The sequence below is a fragment of the Solea solea genome, chromosome 11 (genome assembly GCF_958295425.1).
Source record: "Solea solea chromosome 11, fSolSol10.1, whole genome shotgun sequence".
NCBI lineage: Eukaryota > Metazoa > Chordata > Actinopteri > Pleuronectiformes > Soleidae > Solea > Solea solea.
In genome coordinates this window covers 20,600,497-20,616,223 of record NC_081144.1, presented here as the reverse complement: position 1 = coordinate 20,616,223, position 15,727 = coordinate 20,600,497, and the positions used below count along the sequence as shown (strand labels likewise).

The 15,727-nt window shown below is 45.0% G+C and overlaps 1 protein-coding gene across 2 annotated transcripts in view; it reads right to left on the bottom strand.

Moving 5' to 3' along the window:
- chchd6a (coiled-coil-helix-coiled-coil-helix domain containing 6a) overlaps positions 1-15,727 on the bottom strand; it is a 68,198-nt gene that overhangs the window by 32,732 nt on the left and 19,739 nt on the right. For both annotated transcript variants that reach the window (XM_058643944.1, XM_058643945.1), the window contains 2 exons: positions 7,063-7,146; positions 830-900 (listed from right to left, as the gene is read on the bottom strand). In XM_058643944.1, the coding sequence (XP_058499927.1) occupies positions 830-900; positions 7,063-7,146 (155 nt within the window). The remainder of the gene's footprint in view (positions 1-829; positions 901-7,062; positions 7,147-15,727) is intronic.

Here is a 15,727-nt window from a genome sequence, read left to right as displayed (position 1 = left end):
TTTCCAGGATCTCCAACCCTACCTTTAACAGGCAAGTGTACAGGTGTTCCGATCGGTCATTTGCTCTATGGTCAGTGAAAATACTGATTAGTCAAAGTTTGAAGGATTTCTGGCCATGTCCAACTGGGAAGTTTGCCTGGAGCAGACCCAGGAAAATGCTGAAAGGTCTTCACTGGCTAAAGATTAGTTAGGGTAGAAAATTCCTCAGGGGGAACAGGTCGACACGGCTACAGAGACAAAAATCTAATCTTTCATTCGCAAATTTAAACAAAATGCAAGTTGTGGCAAAACAACATTTTAATTTGAGAGTGAAATGACTTGAAGGGATAAGGACATACTGAGTGACATAAGTACACTTTGTCCTCCACCATAAATGCCTCTTGTTTTTTTGAAATCCTTGTTCCTGGTGTGACAGAAATTTTAACAGCAAGTCAAGGCTTGGTCTCTAATGGCAAGTACAGCTTTGTGTTTTACAGACTGCAGTGTCAATAATTAGCTCCCTTTTCCCAGGCCATTCCTCATTACAAGTCCACGGTGGGAAGCAAAGACAGGGAAAAAGGGTATTGTTAAATTTGGCTTAATTAAAGCAGCCAATTAAAACACTTATCACATTAGTCAGGTTTGCTCTAGAGAATGTATGCGTTTAACTGGTAAAATAAAAATGAGGGGAAAAGAGCAGATCGCTATCTACCGCTGCTTATTATTCTGCTGTGGTAAACCTGTGTACATGTGCGTGTCTGCAGGGTGCATGTCAGGGGCTCCAGGGAATAATATCCGCTTACATTTGGAGCAGCAAATTAGTTTTTGAATGTGTTAATGCATGTCTCACCTCACGTTGGCTTCAGTCTTGGAGGCAGCTTGGTGGAACTGTTCCTTGCTGTGTTCATATTCTTCCCAATTCTGGACGTGCAGGGGGACAACACGAGAAAACAAACAGGATCAGCATTAATGAAGCTCTTTCCTTTAGTTTATAATGTGTGCTTTTGTTTATTATTCCTTTGCATTTCAAAAGTTAATAAGTGTGAGTCTAACTGGACTTGGAGGATTTCTTTGTTATTATTATTCATTATTCACAGCTTTGTATGTAAGAATTTTAGCAGCAGCTTCATACCATACATGTTTTTTTTACCCAGTTTTGTGTAAATACTACACAAAAGATACAACAAATGTTACAAATACTCCTTGTAACTGATGGAGAAGTGCTGTTCATTGACTGGAATCAATCTCCTGATCTAGCTCTGGGCAAGAAAATCCATCAGCGCATTTACCAAGATGTATAGCTCTATTCCTTTCAGCTTCCTGGAAAACTGTTGTATTGTATTATAATATTATACACTAACCACTATATTCACATCTCATCTGTCGCTATCAAACCAAACTCAAGAATAAAACAATTTTGTTATTCCTCTTTGTTTTTCCCTCATCTGTAGCGCCACACTTTTCTGCCTTGTCTTTTCGGGGGGGTTTTCATTTCCAGAGCTTGTAAACTCCTCTGAGAATCCAGGGCTACAACTTTCATGAAGATTGTCTTTACTTTAACACACACACACACACACACACACAGTGCAGCAGTAAAGTACAGTTTGAAGTAAAAGTTGTGGAGTTGCATTTATATCCTGAGGATTTTTTTAACTCCAACCTCTTCAAACCAAACCACAGATCAGCAGTAATGAGATGCATTACTCATACATTTTTTAAGAAATAGTGATTTCTGAGCTTGCAGTTTGCCCAGTGAACACCAGCCCCAAACAAGTAAACAGTGGTATTATAAAAAAAACAAGCAGCTAATCCCCAACAACTGCAGCCTCTCCAGAACCCAGCATGTAGATCACCTCTAAATATTTATCCAGCAAACTGTACCAGCTGGGGGGAGTCAAAAGAAAAAAGAAAGAGAAAGCTGGAAGGGAAGTAAGGGAAGGATGCAGAAGAGGCAGCAAAACTGCTGTCAAGGTAAAAAGGAGACAGCGAAGGAAGATTTGTGAACTTGGAATTTTGAGGCCCACGGCCAAGTGGGAGACTTATAACTGGAGCCTTGCTGGTTCAAATCCCAGGACAGGTCAAGCAATAAGGTGCCCTTAAGCAAGCAAACAACCCCACTGCTCTCCAGTTTGTGTGTTCACTTACTGGTGTGTAACAAGGATGGGTTGAATGCAGAAGTACAATACACTATCACTGATTGATGTGTGTGTGCAGATATAAGAAAATCAAAAGTCAGAGTCAAGTCTCAACTGGACAGCTGTTGATTTCCAGTTTCAAAAACTGATATAGTGCCGCTCTAACCGCGAGACTCAGGGCTTCACAATACTATGTACAGTTTAATATAGTAGGGTGTTATATGAAGCAATTTTTCATGAAACTTTGTGAGAGAATGAGGTTTGATACAAGGAATTAGATTTAGGATGATTTACTGCCTGGACACATCGATACATATATGTATATGTACTGTATATGTATGTTTTATAGGTTTTTTGATCTTGCCTATCGTACCTTTACATTGTATCTGCATGAAAAAAACCTAGCTATTTTTTTTTTGTCACAAAGAAGTAAGTAACACTAATGATTTTGACATTTTACAAGACGTGTAACTGTGTGGTCTAATTACTTATTATGTCCCGATCCCGATCTCAAGTATCAGATTAGAGACTTGTTTTAATCTGCTCCAGTTTGCTCTGTCCACACAATCACACACACACACTTTAGTGGGGACCAAAGTAGGTGAATGTTGAATGTGGATACTCGTCAGAGTTTATATAGAGTTTGAACATAAACTAGGGTTGGCAATTTTTCCAAAAATTGAGTTTGAATGAATTTATAATGACCCATAATTTGGCACGCCACCGCGCTAACATGTAATAATGTTATATCCAGTAGCCGTTTGTCAATGCAAACAGCTTAATTTCTGATCTAATGTCATAGAAACAAAATTGAAGTGTGTTTGTACACAGGTATTTATGAGACAGCTCACCGCCTGAAGCATTTACTTGTCTCTCCACCGAAGCGGTGGGCACTATGTCTGGCCTGCATATGTAACTTTTAATCCCAAATTCGAAATAAATTTGAATTTATTTACCTTTGAGGTATCAAAGCTTCTATTATACAAACATGTAGAGAAGTGATATTTTCAATATTTTGGTGAAAGTTTAACAATATGTTGAACACAAACAGAGCGTGTTTGGATACAGAGTTCACCCCCCATCTCCAGTGGGATTGGGAGACAAAAACCTGAACATCTTTACAAACTACTTAACATGTAAAATATCCCTTAAATACACACATTCTACAGACTGAGTCAAGTGTTAGGAAAACAAATGAAGGCATTTTATAAACGATGTGCCATCTCATCACCCGGTGCTTAAATTGAATGTTGCTGGCCGGATATCGAGGAGTGTTTACCACTGTTGAGAAATGTACACATGAATGTGTTTTGCTCAGGCAAAAAATAATGAGGTGGCTGGAACATTAACCACAACTCTGCCATGTTTACACACATTAACTAGTTATAAAAGATGGGAGCAGCCTCAGTGGAAATATTGCAAACAAGCTCGAAAAAATAAAAAAGATTCTAAGGCCTCACAAGATGAAAGCATTACAGTAAACTTTGACTTCACAGGTTCCAGAATTTAAAGTGGAATGGTTTGTAATACAGTGTTTTGGTGTTTGTTTTTAAAAGAACATGTTTTATGTTATACAAATGTATAAAATGTTATTAAATCTTGAGGTGCAGACAACTTTTAAGGTTGGATTTAGGTCAGACTTTGTGTGTTCTTACAAAACGGAAAGAGAAAATATGTGTGTGTTTGGCGAGCAGGTATTTCTACTGCACTATGCGGACGCCACGGCTGACAGCGTGTCAAGCAACCTGTCAGATTTGGAGGCGGATTATTATCTCCTTCTGTACACTCTTACTGCACCTGCGTCAAACTTTACTCTGTGACAGCTGCGTATGCGTGTGTGAGAAAGAGAATTACAAATCGTAAGGAGACGGACAAAAAAGATGAACTCTGTATCATCACGGTTCATATATACATATATACACATACATACAGTATATATACGTGTATATATATATATATATATACATACATATATAAATATATATACAGTATATAAACGTGTGTGTATATATACATACATATACACATATATAGGTATATATATATATATATATATATATATACACATATGTATTATGATATTTAAAGTCCACAGGACGTATGTGCATGTGAAGGGTGAGATCATTTTAACAAAGTTCGAGCTCCGGTATTTACACACCGAGCCCCACAGAGAGATACATAAATGCACACATACACATATAATGCACACATGTATATGAACATACAGTGTGAACGCACAACACAACCCACTCTGTGGCACACAAACACACACAAACACGCTAAGCTCGGCAGCAAATACAGCTTGTGCTACTCGTATGTCAGCCTGCCAGTCTTCTACTCCCTCTGCAAACCCAACCTGTTACTAACGAGACTAACACAGACAGCCAGGCAGCTGACACCCAAGACCTGTGTGTGCATGCGTGCGTGTGTGGGTGCATGTTTCCCGTACAATATATTTTGCCAGGAGGATGCCATGATGCGATTTTTTGTTAAATCATAATTTTTTTTTGTATTTTGCATTTTCATTTTGAGTTTTTGGCGCTCACTCGTGGCAACTACTAAGGCAGAACCTAATTTCTGAGGAAATTTCTGTGGTTATGTTAAGGTTCTTATTAAGGTTCTCAAACTCTGGGTCATGTACCACCAGAATATGTAGTATATGTGATCCGAGTGGAGCCGAGGAATGAGTGCGTAGAACAAATACAAACAAATAATAATAATAATAATAATAATAATAATAATAATAATACATTAAATAATACTAATTAGAGTCACCTTATATCACTGCTACATCTTGATCTAATTTCTCTATACCAGAGGATGATGACAGAGCAAATGATCTTATTGGGAATAAATCTGCCTCCTGTGAAAATGTGAGTTTTAACGGTGATAACAGTGTTACTTCGAGAGCTCAATATTTTTCTCAGGTGGTATAAAAAGTTTGAGAACCTCTGGTTTAGGCTAGAAAGAAAGAAAGAAAAAAAGAAAGAAAGAAAGAAAGAAAGAAAGAAAGAAAGAAAGAAAAAAAATTGGATTGGACATGCCTGGTTTCAAAGGCCCAATCTTCAGATTTAACCAAACAGAAAAAAGCCTGTTGCTCAGGTCAGTGACTCTATCCGCTTATTGCAGCTTATGGCAGACACTAATCATAACTTCTACTCAAATGCCCATAACTACACAGAAACAAGATTTTTAGGGGGGCAAGTTTGGATGAACTAGTGCACATATTCCAAACTTGGTTGGAGATTTTCTGACTTTTAATTTCACAGCAGTCAGACAAGTCTGCCCTCGAATACAAGCTGGTGGTCCATAAGGGGAAACTGTAACTGTAGCGATGGCACTCCAGGTTTGAATTAGGCATAGTAAACAGAACATAATACTTAGATTTTGCACATAATGCCTTGTAAAGGTCTTCTCCATCTAACAGCCAGATGAGTGCTTCCCCCAGAGAGAGCCTGTGTAAAGGTCCTTCTTGTGTGGCACTAGACCTAACTTGAAACTAACAGCTTCCACACCTTTTCTGCCTCGTAAATGTCAGACAGATGGACGAAGGGGGGGGGGGATGAAAGGGCTTGTAAGGGCTCTCTGGAGATGCTCAGGCTGGATCAAATTCTGTGTTTTTTTCACAGACTTTTGTGCATACTGTACTCTCTGACTTTCTGTTGCAGTGAGTTTTAATTTACTTTGGACGTTTACCTGATGTCTTCAGTGCTAACACACTGCACCCACTGCATTAACACTGTACACACGAAGAGCAGAAGGATCCCTTAGGTTATTAACGCTTCAGCAGGTGTCCTACATCGCCAAACTTTCCCAAAATAACATTTTAGACAACTGATTCACAAAGTGTTAGCCCCCTCGTGGGCCGTGAAGGATGGACACAGATGGACCCTAAGTTTTATTATTCAGTTTTATAATAGAGCTTCAAATGTAAATTGCTATGTTCACTTGGATGAATTATTATGGAATCTACAGGGTACATTTGAACTTTGACATTCTCCTCTTTACAGCAGGAAAAGAAGGTAGGAGCAGACTCCTGCTGTGAGACTGCAGGTGCCACTGACAGAAGGAGGGAGACAGAGAGTAGGAGTGTCGCTCAACCAGCTCTGTGTTTGTGTACAGTACAGTCATTAAAATAGTTAAAATGTTGCTTATCTAAGTGCTTATTGAACAGGAAGTTTGCAACTGGTGCATTTAGATTAATATTCTGTACAAACACTGATGAACAGCGGCATTCATGGACTTAAGCCAGTTTGCGTGTGTGTGTGTGTTCAGACACTCCCCCAGCGTCTCAGAGCAAAAAAAAAAATGCTGAATTTTTACATGATGTGAAAACAAATGTTATACCAATGGTTAGTATCACAGTTTTCTGTAGGCTGACAAAGACCTGTTGTCACTTTAAAGGGATTTAAAGTGTTTGTACCACACTGAGTTACAACAATTTGTGCATGCACAAATTGTGTAATGACAAATTTGGCTATAAACATTTTGGCAGAGCTTTACAACTTGCTCGGGGGGGTTAGAATTTGTTTTAGGTTTAGGAGTTTTAGGAATTTAGTTTGGATGCATTAAAGCATATACAACTTTTTGGCTTAAACATGTCACAATGTTTACTAACTGCACAATGTGACATGGAAACTGGGGATGGGTATTAGCAGAACAATTTTGATTTACACAACACAAAGAAAGTGCATCATACCCACTGTGTGTGTGTGTGTGGGTATACGTGTCCATATTTAAGTGTCATCATCCTTGTATTTTTTGCACCTGCAAAACAGTAAGTGTTTGCATCTATACAGTGAGTTACACAGAGTTGAGACTTCTTCCAAATCTGCAGACATCGTATTTCTGTTTGCCAGCATGTGCAGTTTGTCTTTTCTCTGTGGGTTTGAGAAAAGCCTCTAATGAAGTCTTCCCCAGGGAGTGTGTGTTTGTGTAAATGTCGTACCCTCTTCTCCAGTTGTGCCAGCTGCTCCTTGTAGAAGGCATCCATCGCTTTCAGCTGTAAATCTTTCTTCTGTAGCCGCTGAGCCTGCAACAGGACACACACACACACACTAGAAGGTTATACAGTGTTTTTCTTCACTGTAGCCTTTGCTTTTTATATATTTTGTCCTTGTTTTGTGGAGTTGCCCTTAAGAGTCCAATTACAAGTAATCATATTCATTTCAATTGCATTGATAAATAATGACTAGAATATCACTTAAAACAACCGTGGCTCCCAAACTAGATGTCAAGCTGAAGTTAGGTATGAGAGTTTGCAAGATTATTGCAAATGTATGCAAAAAACATTTCACTTTATTCAGTCCTGTGTCTCATGATATCATGAATCGCTCGGTTAATGTTATACTGAATGAAGACAATGATATGTTACATTATTTATTTCAACTTTATCTCTGAAAAAAATACCTGTTTCTTTCTGTACAGTAAATATGGCACGAAAGGTAAAAGTAGTATGATACCCACGAGTATAAAATGCCTGGCTGACTGGATGTCCCTTCCTCAAAATTCTGTATGTACATTACACAACTAACTAACTAACTAACTAACTTGTACTTAAACCTCTGAGCCACTTAAAGTTGCTTAACTGGAAATACGAAGGTCAGCTTCATCGCCAGAACCAGAATAGACCAGAAGTAAAATGAAGGATTTTCGTTTAATTAGTTTCAACAGGTTATGATTGACTTGACTTGATTTGACTTGATCACTGTATTTCCCAAACTTTCTATATAGAGGACCCACTTTAAAAAGATGGCAAACCATCACGACCCAAATCACATTTTATAAATTGTGACATGGGCACACTGTGCTTACTGTAACACAGAATATCATTTACAATTGGGTGGGGGTCCCCACCCAGTGTTTGGGAATGACAGGGAGACACATTTATACATCTCACTGGCAAATTGACATAGCACAGAATGTTAACAAATACTAGTGACCAAGAAAATAAAAATAAAAAACATTTAGACATACACTGTAGCAGACCCACGACAGAGAGGGCCACTCATTCATTCTCTGTCCTGAAGGCATATGGCATAAAAAAAACTCACAAAGAGCAAGCCACAATCCTCAAATTACACCTCTTTGAAACTCTTCACTTTTGACCTGCCTCCCTATTCAGCCGACCCGTTTATTAATCAATAGCCACGCAACAGCCATTGTGCCTGCTGTGTTTATGCCATCGCAGAAAATTACACCAGACTCCGACTCACTACAGATCATATTATTTTCAAGTAGTTATGAAGTGCTGCAGATGGAAAACATTCTTTTATGTTCACACAAACATGCCCATGGCCAGACAGGCTCATAAATGCACACGCAGACCCACCACACGCTGAATCGTAAAAGAAAATAAAACTGTGACAGAGCTGCACAGAGAAGAAAAGCGAACCAGTACGCAGAAAGAACGGAAGAAAACACAAGTGCACAAAGATCATTGAGAGAGACAAGATATACTATCTCTCTAAAGACAAAACTTTCTTGTCTGCTATAATACAGGAGTTCTTTTTCTAACTTCGTTCGGTGTTTCACTATGGGATATCGCCTTGGCATGACCAACCAGGGAAGCTCCAATGGCACCACGTCTGTCAGTGACAGACAGGTCGAGCTGTGCTGGGGCACCGCCCCCTTCATACTATCACAGCCGACCCGCCCCTCAAAATCATTCTCGCTTTCTTCCCGTGAAGAAACTGTTGTGGAAGCTCCCTCAGCTATTCGGGCTAGCTTGGTTTTGCTAAACTGTTCGCAGACGCGCCGTTAAGGTCCTCGTCGCCGAACGCAGTCCCTGGCTTACGTCTGGATTTGCTGAGTAAGTTCTTCGCAAGAAGTTTTCCACTTGATCTTGGTGTAGTGTCCGCGTCAAGGCGAGCTGCTCCACCGGCCACCCTGTATTATCTACCGGGGGTCGGCTAACTGTAGATCAGTTACCCACAGACTAACGCGTTGCGGCGAGTCAGCGTGGATACGGTTGACATTTGTTTGTTAACTGTGTGTTTACCGGGAGCGGAGCTAACGTGTCGCGGCGAGCTAACTCTTCGGTGTTTCGTTAGCTAGGACCTTAAACTCCGGGTGCTAACGCTAATTACCGAGCAGGGCTTAGCATCACAGCTAATCTGCCGGGTGCACGGTGTCTTAGCCGACAAGCTACATCAGTCACCGAGAGTAGAGCTAACGCATTACGGCGAGCTGACTTTACGGTGCTTGGTGAGCGATCTCCGTGCGCGACGAAATGTCTCTCTCTTCGCCCGCTGCCATGTCCTCGACCGCAACCCCCGCCAAAGGGCCGGTTCCGAAGGTCAAAGAGGCTGCATCCCGCCTGTGTCCCGCGTCATGCGGCTCATCCATCTCAGGCAGGGACCCTCATCCCATGTGTATTACGTGCATGGGTGCTAAACACGCACAGGCGTCTCTGGCTGACCCGCAGTCATGTCCACACTGCGCGGATATGCCAGAGAAAATTTTGGAGAGGAGACTGAGAGTGGCGGTGGCTAATTCTCAGGACCCATGTCTGTCAGGAGAAACCGCTGTGGCTAAAACTCCCCATGTACCGCGAGCTACCAAGAGCTGGGCGGATATGATGGAGGAGGAATATACAGACATGCCGCCACTCTTTGAGGAGCTCCCTGGCGTAGAGCCAGAGGAGGATGCTGAGGGCTATGCCAACTCAGACATTCTCAACTTGGATGATATGGAGGAGGACGAGGACGATGCCACTTTTCCAGTGCCTTCTCGCCCCTCCAGTGCATCTGATGTCGCTCCTCCAGCTGACAGCAGCCTTTACGAGGTCTGTAAACGAGCTGCTTCTAAGCTGGGCATACAGTGGCCTGCAGTTCAGGACGCAGGTGGCACTGAGAGGGACCTTTATGATGGTAAGAGACTTCCACCAGCTCAACCACCAGCCAAACAGCTCCTTCCAGCCGTGCCTGCGTGCATGAGGGAAATGAGCCGTTTTTGGTCCTGTCCCTTTAAGAACAAGCTCCCCGCCAAAGGATGTTCTAAACTGGAGATCCATGGGATGAAGGAACTGGGGCTGTCCGAACCCCCAGTGGTGGAGTCTTCAGTGGCTCATCACCTTCACCCTGATCGCCGCTCTGTCTCGGCCTCCTCTAACATCCCTCTGCCTAGTAAGATGGAACGCGTCACATCTTCCATCTTCCAGAGGATGTATAAATATGCAGCTCAGTCAGTCTGTTCTCTGAATGCAGTTACACTGCTGTCTGCGTACCTGGCTGAGATTTTGGAGGAGATGGGCCGCCAATTGGACTCTGGAGCACCAAACCCAGCTCTTTGGGACGAGATCTGTGTGGTGAATGACCTCATCCTGCGCTCCTCACGGGGAGCAGTGCAGGGCAGTGGCCGAGTTATGGGCCTCGCTGTCTCAGGAGAGAGGGCCCTGTGGCTGAACCACTCGAGCCTGAGTGATGCACAGAAGTCGGATGTGATGGATGCCGCGTACGACCCCACCAAAGGTCTGTTTGGCCCAGCTCTGGAGAGGATGAGGGAAACCAGCACCCTCAGAAAGCAGGAGGGAGAAGCCTTTGATCTCTGTCTGCCCAGGAGACAAGCCCCTCGCCCCCCTCAGGCCGCCAAGCCCACCTTTGCAGCCTCAGCTGCTGCAGTGAGGAGACGTCAGAGCAGTGCCCGCCCTCAGAGGCAGACTGGTCAGCAGGGCAACCAGCAGCCCAGGTCTGACGCCCAGAGACCGTGGGGCAAACACTCCTTTGCAGCGGTCGCAGCAAAGAACCGCCCGTCTCACCCCACTGACGGAAAGAAGAAGCGGGCGTCCTAACAACCCCAGCTTCTCCATCTCCCCCTCCGGTCAAGTTAAGAGTCATGGAGGGGGACCACCAGGACCCCGTCATGTGTGGTTCAGGAACCCTGGCTGTTGTTTGTTCTCCAGGGCTCCTTGTTCAGTCTCCCATGTGGCAGGCCCACGGGGAGAAGACACAGGGGTTCTCCAAGTTAATGTGTCACCAAACACTTCCACCCTGTCCAAACCTGTTGCAAATAAAAACAGCATTTTCGCAGCCAGGCACAAAGCCAAGGGCGAGATGCAAAATAAAAAACACAAAAATAAATCAATGTCATGCACCCCCCTCGTCACCAGAGGGAGCTCACGCTCCACTGGCGAGATACGATTCTCACCGAGTCGTGGGGGTGACGTCACTACAGCTCGACACAGGACCTCTCTCTGTCAGAGCGGACAGGTGGCGCGCATGCGCAGTTCACCCATGGATTCTATCCACTGTATCTCACGGATACAGACTTCAATTTGCCATGAAACCACCCAGGTTCAACGGTGTGTTAGTTTCAGTGGCCAAGGGGGACGCTGCACGGGTTTTGGAAGACGAAATAACGTCTTTACTGAGCAAACGAGCTATCAGAGCTGTCACGGCCGAGGAGTCACAACAGGGTTTCTACTCCCGGTACTTCCTCATTCCCAAGAAGGCAAGCACAGCCCTTCGCCCCATCCTAGATCTCCGTGTGCTAAACAAACACCTACGGAAATACACATTCAGGATGTTGACACACAAAGTGCTCTGTCGCTCTATCCGTCAGAGAGATTGGTTTGTAACGATCGATCTCTCGGACGCGTATTTTCACATCGCCATTCACCCTGCACACAGAAAATATCTCAGGTTCGCTTTCCAAGGCAAAACCTACGAGTATCAAACTGTCCCGTTCGGGCTGTCGTTAGCTCCGAGGGTATTCAGCAAGTGTGTGGAGGGGGCTCTGTCTCCATTACGGAGCAAAGGCATCAGAATTTTTTCGTACATAGACGATTATCTGATATGCGCTGGCTCGCACGAGCAGGCGGTCATGGATTCTGCTGTGGTGATAAATCATCTCAGGGATCTTGGGTTCAGTATAAACTGGACGAAAAGTCAGATAGAGCCCGTACAGTGTGCGGAGTATCTGGGTCTGAAAATAAACTCCCTGTCATATCGCGTCACGCTATCAGACGGGAGAATAAAATCTCTCACACAGTGTCTCTCCCTCTTTCAGATGGGGAGAGTCGTGTCGTTTCGACTATGCCTACGTCTGCTCGGCCTGATGGCATCAGTGATAGCTGTGGTGCATTTAGGTCTGTTGATGATGAGAGATTTTCAGCGGTGGGTTGCAGCTTTGCGCCTGTGCCCGCGCCGTCACCTCAACCGCAGAGTGAAAGTGACTCAGACCTGTGTGAAGTCTCTCCGTCAGTGGAGGAACGCAGGGGCGTTCACCACGGGGGTCCCGCTGGGGACGGTGACGTCCAGGGTTACCATGACGACGGACGCTTCCCTGTCAGGGTGGGGAGCAACGATGTCAGGCAGAGCAGTGAATGGCTCCTGGGGTCCAGAAATGGCCCAGATTCACATAAATGTTTTGGAGCTCTGGGCAGTGTTTCTAGCGCTGAAACATTTCCTGCAATTTCTCCGAGGCCGTCATGTTCTGGTGAAAACAGACAACTCCACTGTGGTAGCCTATGTCAACCGTCAGGGAGGCACTCGCTCACTACGGTTACACAAGTTGGCTCGGGAGATGATACTGTGGAGCAGCACCAGGCTCCTATCACTCAGGGCAACACATGTGCCGGGAGTTCTGAACAGAGGGGCGGACTTGATGTCTCGTGGGAATCCTCTGTACGGAGAATGGTCTCTGCACCCGCAGGTTGTGGACCAGATTTGGAAGAGATACGGCCGAGCCGCCGTAGATCTCTTCGCCTCGCAGGAAAACGCCCGCTGTCCGCTGTTTTTCTCCCTGTCGGACATCACTGCACCTCTCGGTGTGGATGCTCTGGCTCACCCGTGGCCAAACGTGCTGCTCTACGCATTCCCTCCCCTCAGTCTGATTTCCCCCACCCTGGCCAGGGTGAGGGAGCAGAATCTGTCTCTCATACTGGTGGCGCCAAGATGGCCGTCCAAACACTGGGTGGCGGAAATAGTTCAGATGTTGGCGGGCGACCCCTGGCCTCTGCCCATACGCAGAGACCTCCTGTCCCAGGCACACGGGGAGATTTACCACCCCCACCCAGACCGCGTGGCGCTCTGGGCCTGGCCCGTGAGAGGTTTAATTTGGACGCAGCAGGACTGCCTCCGCAGGTTATAGACACCATTCAGAGTGCAAGGGCTTCCTCCACCCGTGCTTTGTACGGCTGTAAATGGCGGGTTTTCGAGGAATGGTGTGAGTCTAGACTCACGGTCCCTTTTCAGTGTTCAGTTGTGGACCTGTTGTGTTTTCTACAGGAGCTGGTGGATAAAGGAAGAGCTTTTTCCACAGTAAAAGTGTACCTCGCTGCCATCTCAGCATGTCACGTGGGTTTTGGTGATAAACCGGTGGGACAGCACCCCCTGGTTTGTCGCTTTATGAAAGGTGCACGTCGAAAGCTCCCAGTTTCTAGGCACCTGGTTCCACTGTGGGACCTTCTGGTGGTGCTGGATGCCCTTTCTCGGCATCCCTTTGAGCCTTTGGAGGCTGTGGGGGTGAAGTTTGTGTCTCTGAAAACGGTGCTGCTTTTGGCTTTGTCTACGGCGAAGCGCGTGAGCGACCTTCAGGCATTGTCTATCCGCCCTTCCTGTCTACAGTTCGGTCCGGGACTCTCCAAGGTTTGCTTGCGGCCCAATCCGGCTTTTGTGCCTAAGGTGGTGGAGTCGGCTTACAGGTGTCCCACAGTAGAGTTGCTGGCTTTTCACCCGCCTCCATTCTCCTCGACGGAGGAGCAGAGGCTTAACACTTTGTGTCCGGTGAGGGCTCTGCAGTCCTACGTGAGTAGGACGGCAGATTTCAGGCGTACTGACCAGCTGTTTGTTTCCTGGTCCACTACCCATAAGGGCAAGCCATTGTCCCGCCAGAGGCTGTCTCACTGGATTGTGGAGGCCATTTCTGTGGCGTACAGTTGCAAAGGTTTGCTGCCGCCCCAGGGTTTGCATGCTCATTCCACCAGGAGTATAGCTGCTTCCTGGGCTCTGTTTAGAGGGGTGTCTGTTCAGGATATTTGTGCTGCGGCGAGCTGGGCTACGCCTCACACCTTTGTCAAGTTTTACAGGCTAGATGTCTCTGGTCCTTCTTTGGCCCAGGTGGTGCTCGGTGCCGGTGCTCCGGGGTTGGAGTGATGTTGTCACTCAACCTTTTGTGGTAGTTAGGCTTCGGGAGTCATATGCAATCCGGGAGTGGTCTATATCTCCCATAGTGAAACACCGAACGAAGTTAGAAAAAGAACGAAGGGTTACTCAACGTAACCCCGGTTCTTTGATAACAGAGTGAGGTGTTTCACCACACGCCCCTTCTTGCATGAGGCACGGAAAGAAACCGGTCTTGAATGATTTTGAGGGGCGGGTCGGCTGTGATAGTATGAAGGGGGCGGTGCCCCAGCACAGCTCGACCTGTCTGTCACTGACAGACGTGGTGCCATTGGAGCTTCCCTGGTTGGTCATGCCAAGGCGATATCCCATAGTGAAACACCTCACTCTGTTATCAAAGAACCGGGGTTACGTTGAGTAACCCTTCGTTTTTTATGTGTGTGTGTGTGCGTGTGTGTGTTAGCACTTTGCGTGTGCTATGTGTGTATACATCTTAAATAAATGTGCACCGTTTATATTAGGGATGCACAATATTGGACTTTTTGCTGTTATCCGATATGGCGGTATATCGGGAGTGCTTGGGCCGATAACCGATAACGTTTTACATACATACACGAGGTCATCAGATATCTGGCGTGTTTCCACCGGCACAAGGGGGTAGCAGCCTATTTAGCCGACTATTGTAGTCATTAGTCATATTGGCAGATATCCAATAATATATTTTAAAGCCTATGATCTGCCGATACCGATTATTGTGCCAATAATATCGTGCATTCCTGGTATAATATATATTTAACTGCAAGGTCATCAGACAAATAAAAATCACCACATGCTTAAGTTGTCAAATGATCATTTATATGTAGTGAGTCACCTGTTTTTCTCCCTTTGCTCCTGTTGGTAAAACATTGTGTCGGCCTTAACTGACCACATGTCGACAGCACATAAGCTAAAACTTGTTTTGTTTGTGAAAAAAAAAGAAAAAAAACTCAAAGGATGTGTGTGACAGGTCAGTAAATCTGGAGACAAAGACGCAAGACACAAGTAACAGGGATGGGCACACATATGATGATTATAAAAACTCCATCAGTTCATGTGACTATTCATGAGTAAATCAAAAAGATACATTATCAAGACACCAATTATAATATCTCTTTAGCTTTGTGGTCATGTGGTGTAGGTTTGCCGTGAGCTTGCGTTTGTAGATTTACATCTTTTATTCGCTTGTGGCGTTGTGTTGCAGAGTCGGGGGGGGCGGGGTTCCTCTGTGTCAGCTAAGACGGGACAAAGCAAATGTTCGCAATTAAAAACAGCAGGGTGCGGCACAGCTCCGTTACCTTGTTCATGAAGAGAGTGGCAGCGTGTTTACAAATGCTGATATTTCCGCCTGATTTTCATGTTCAACGCTGAGCTAAAATGAAGCGAATCTCACTCTGAATGAAGGATCCCTCCATGTTTCAGCAGGAGGAAGGTGCAGTGGACTAAACCCTGCTAAGTAATACAAATGGGTCAATGGGAAATTAAGATGATGTACGAATGAATCTTGCTTTCTGA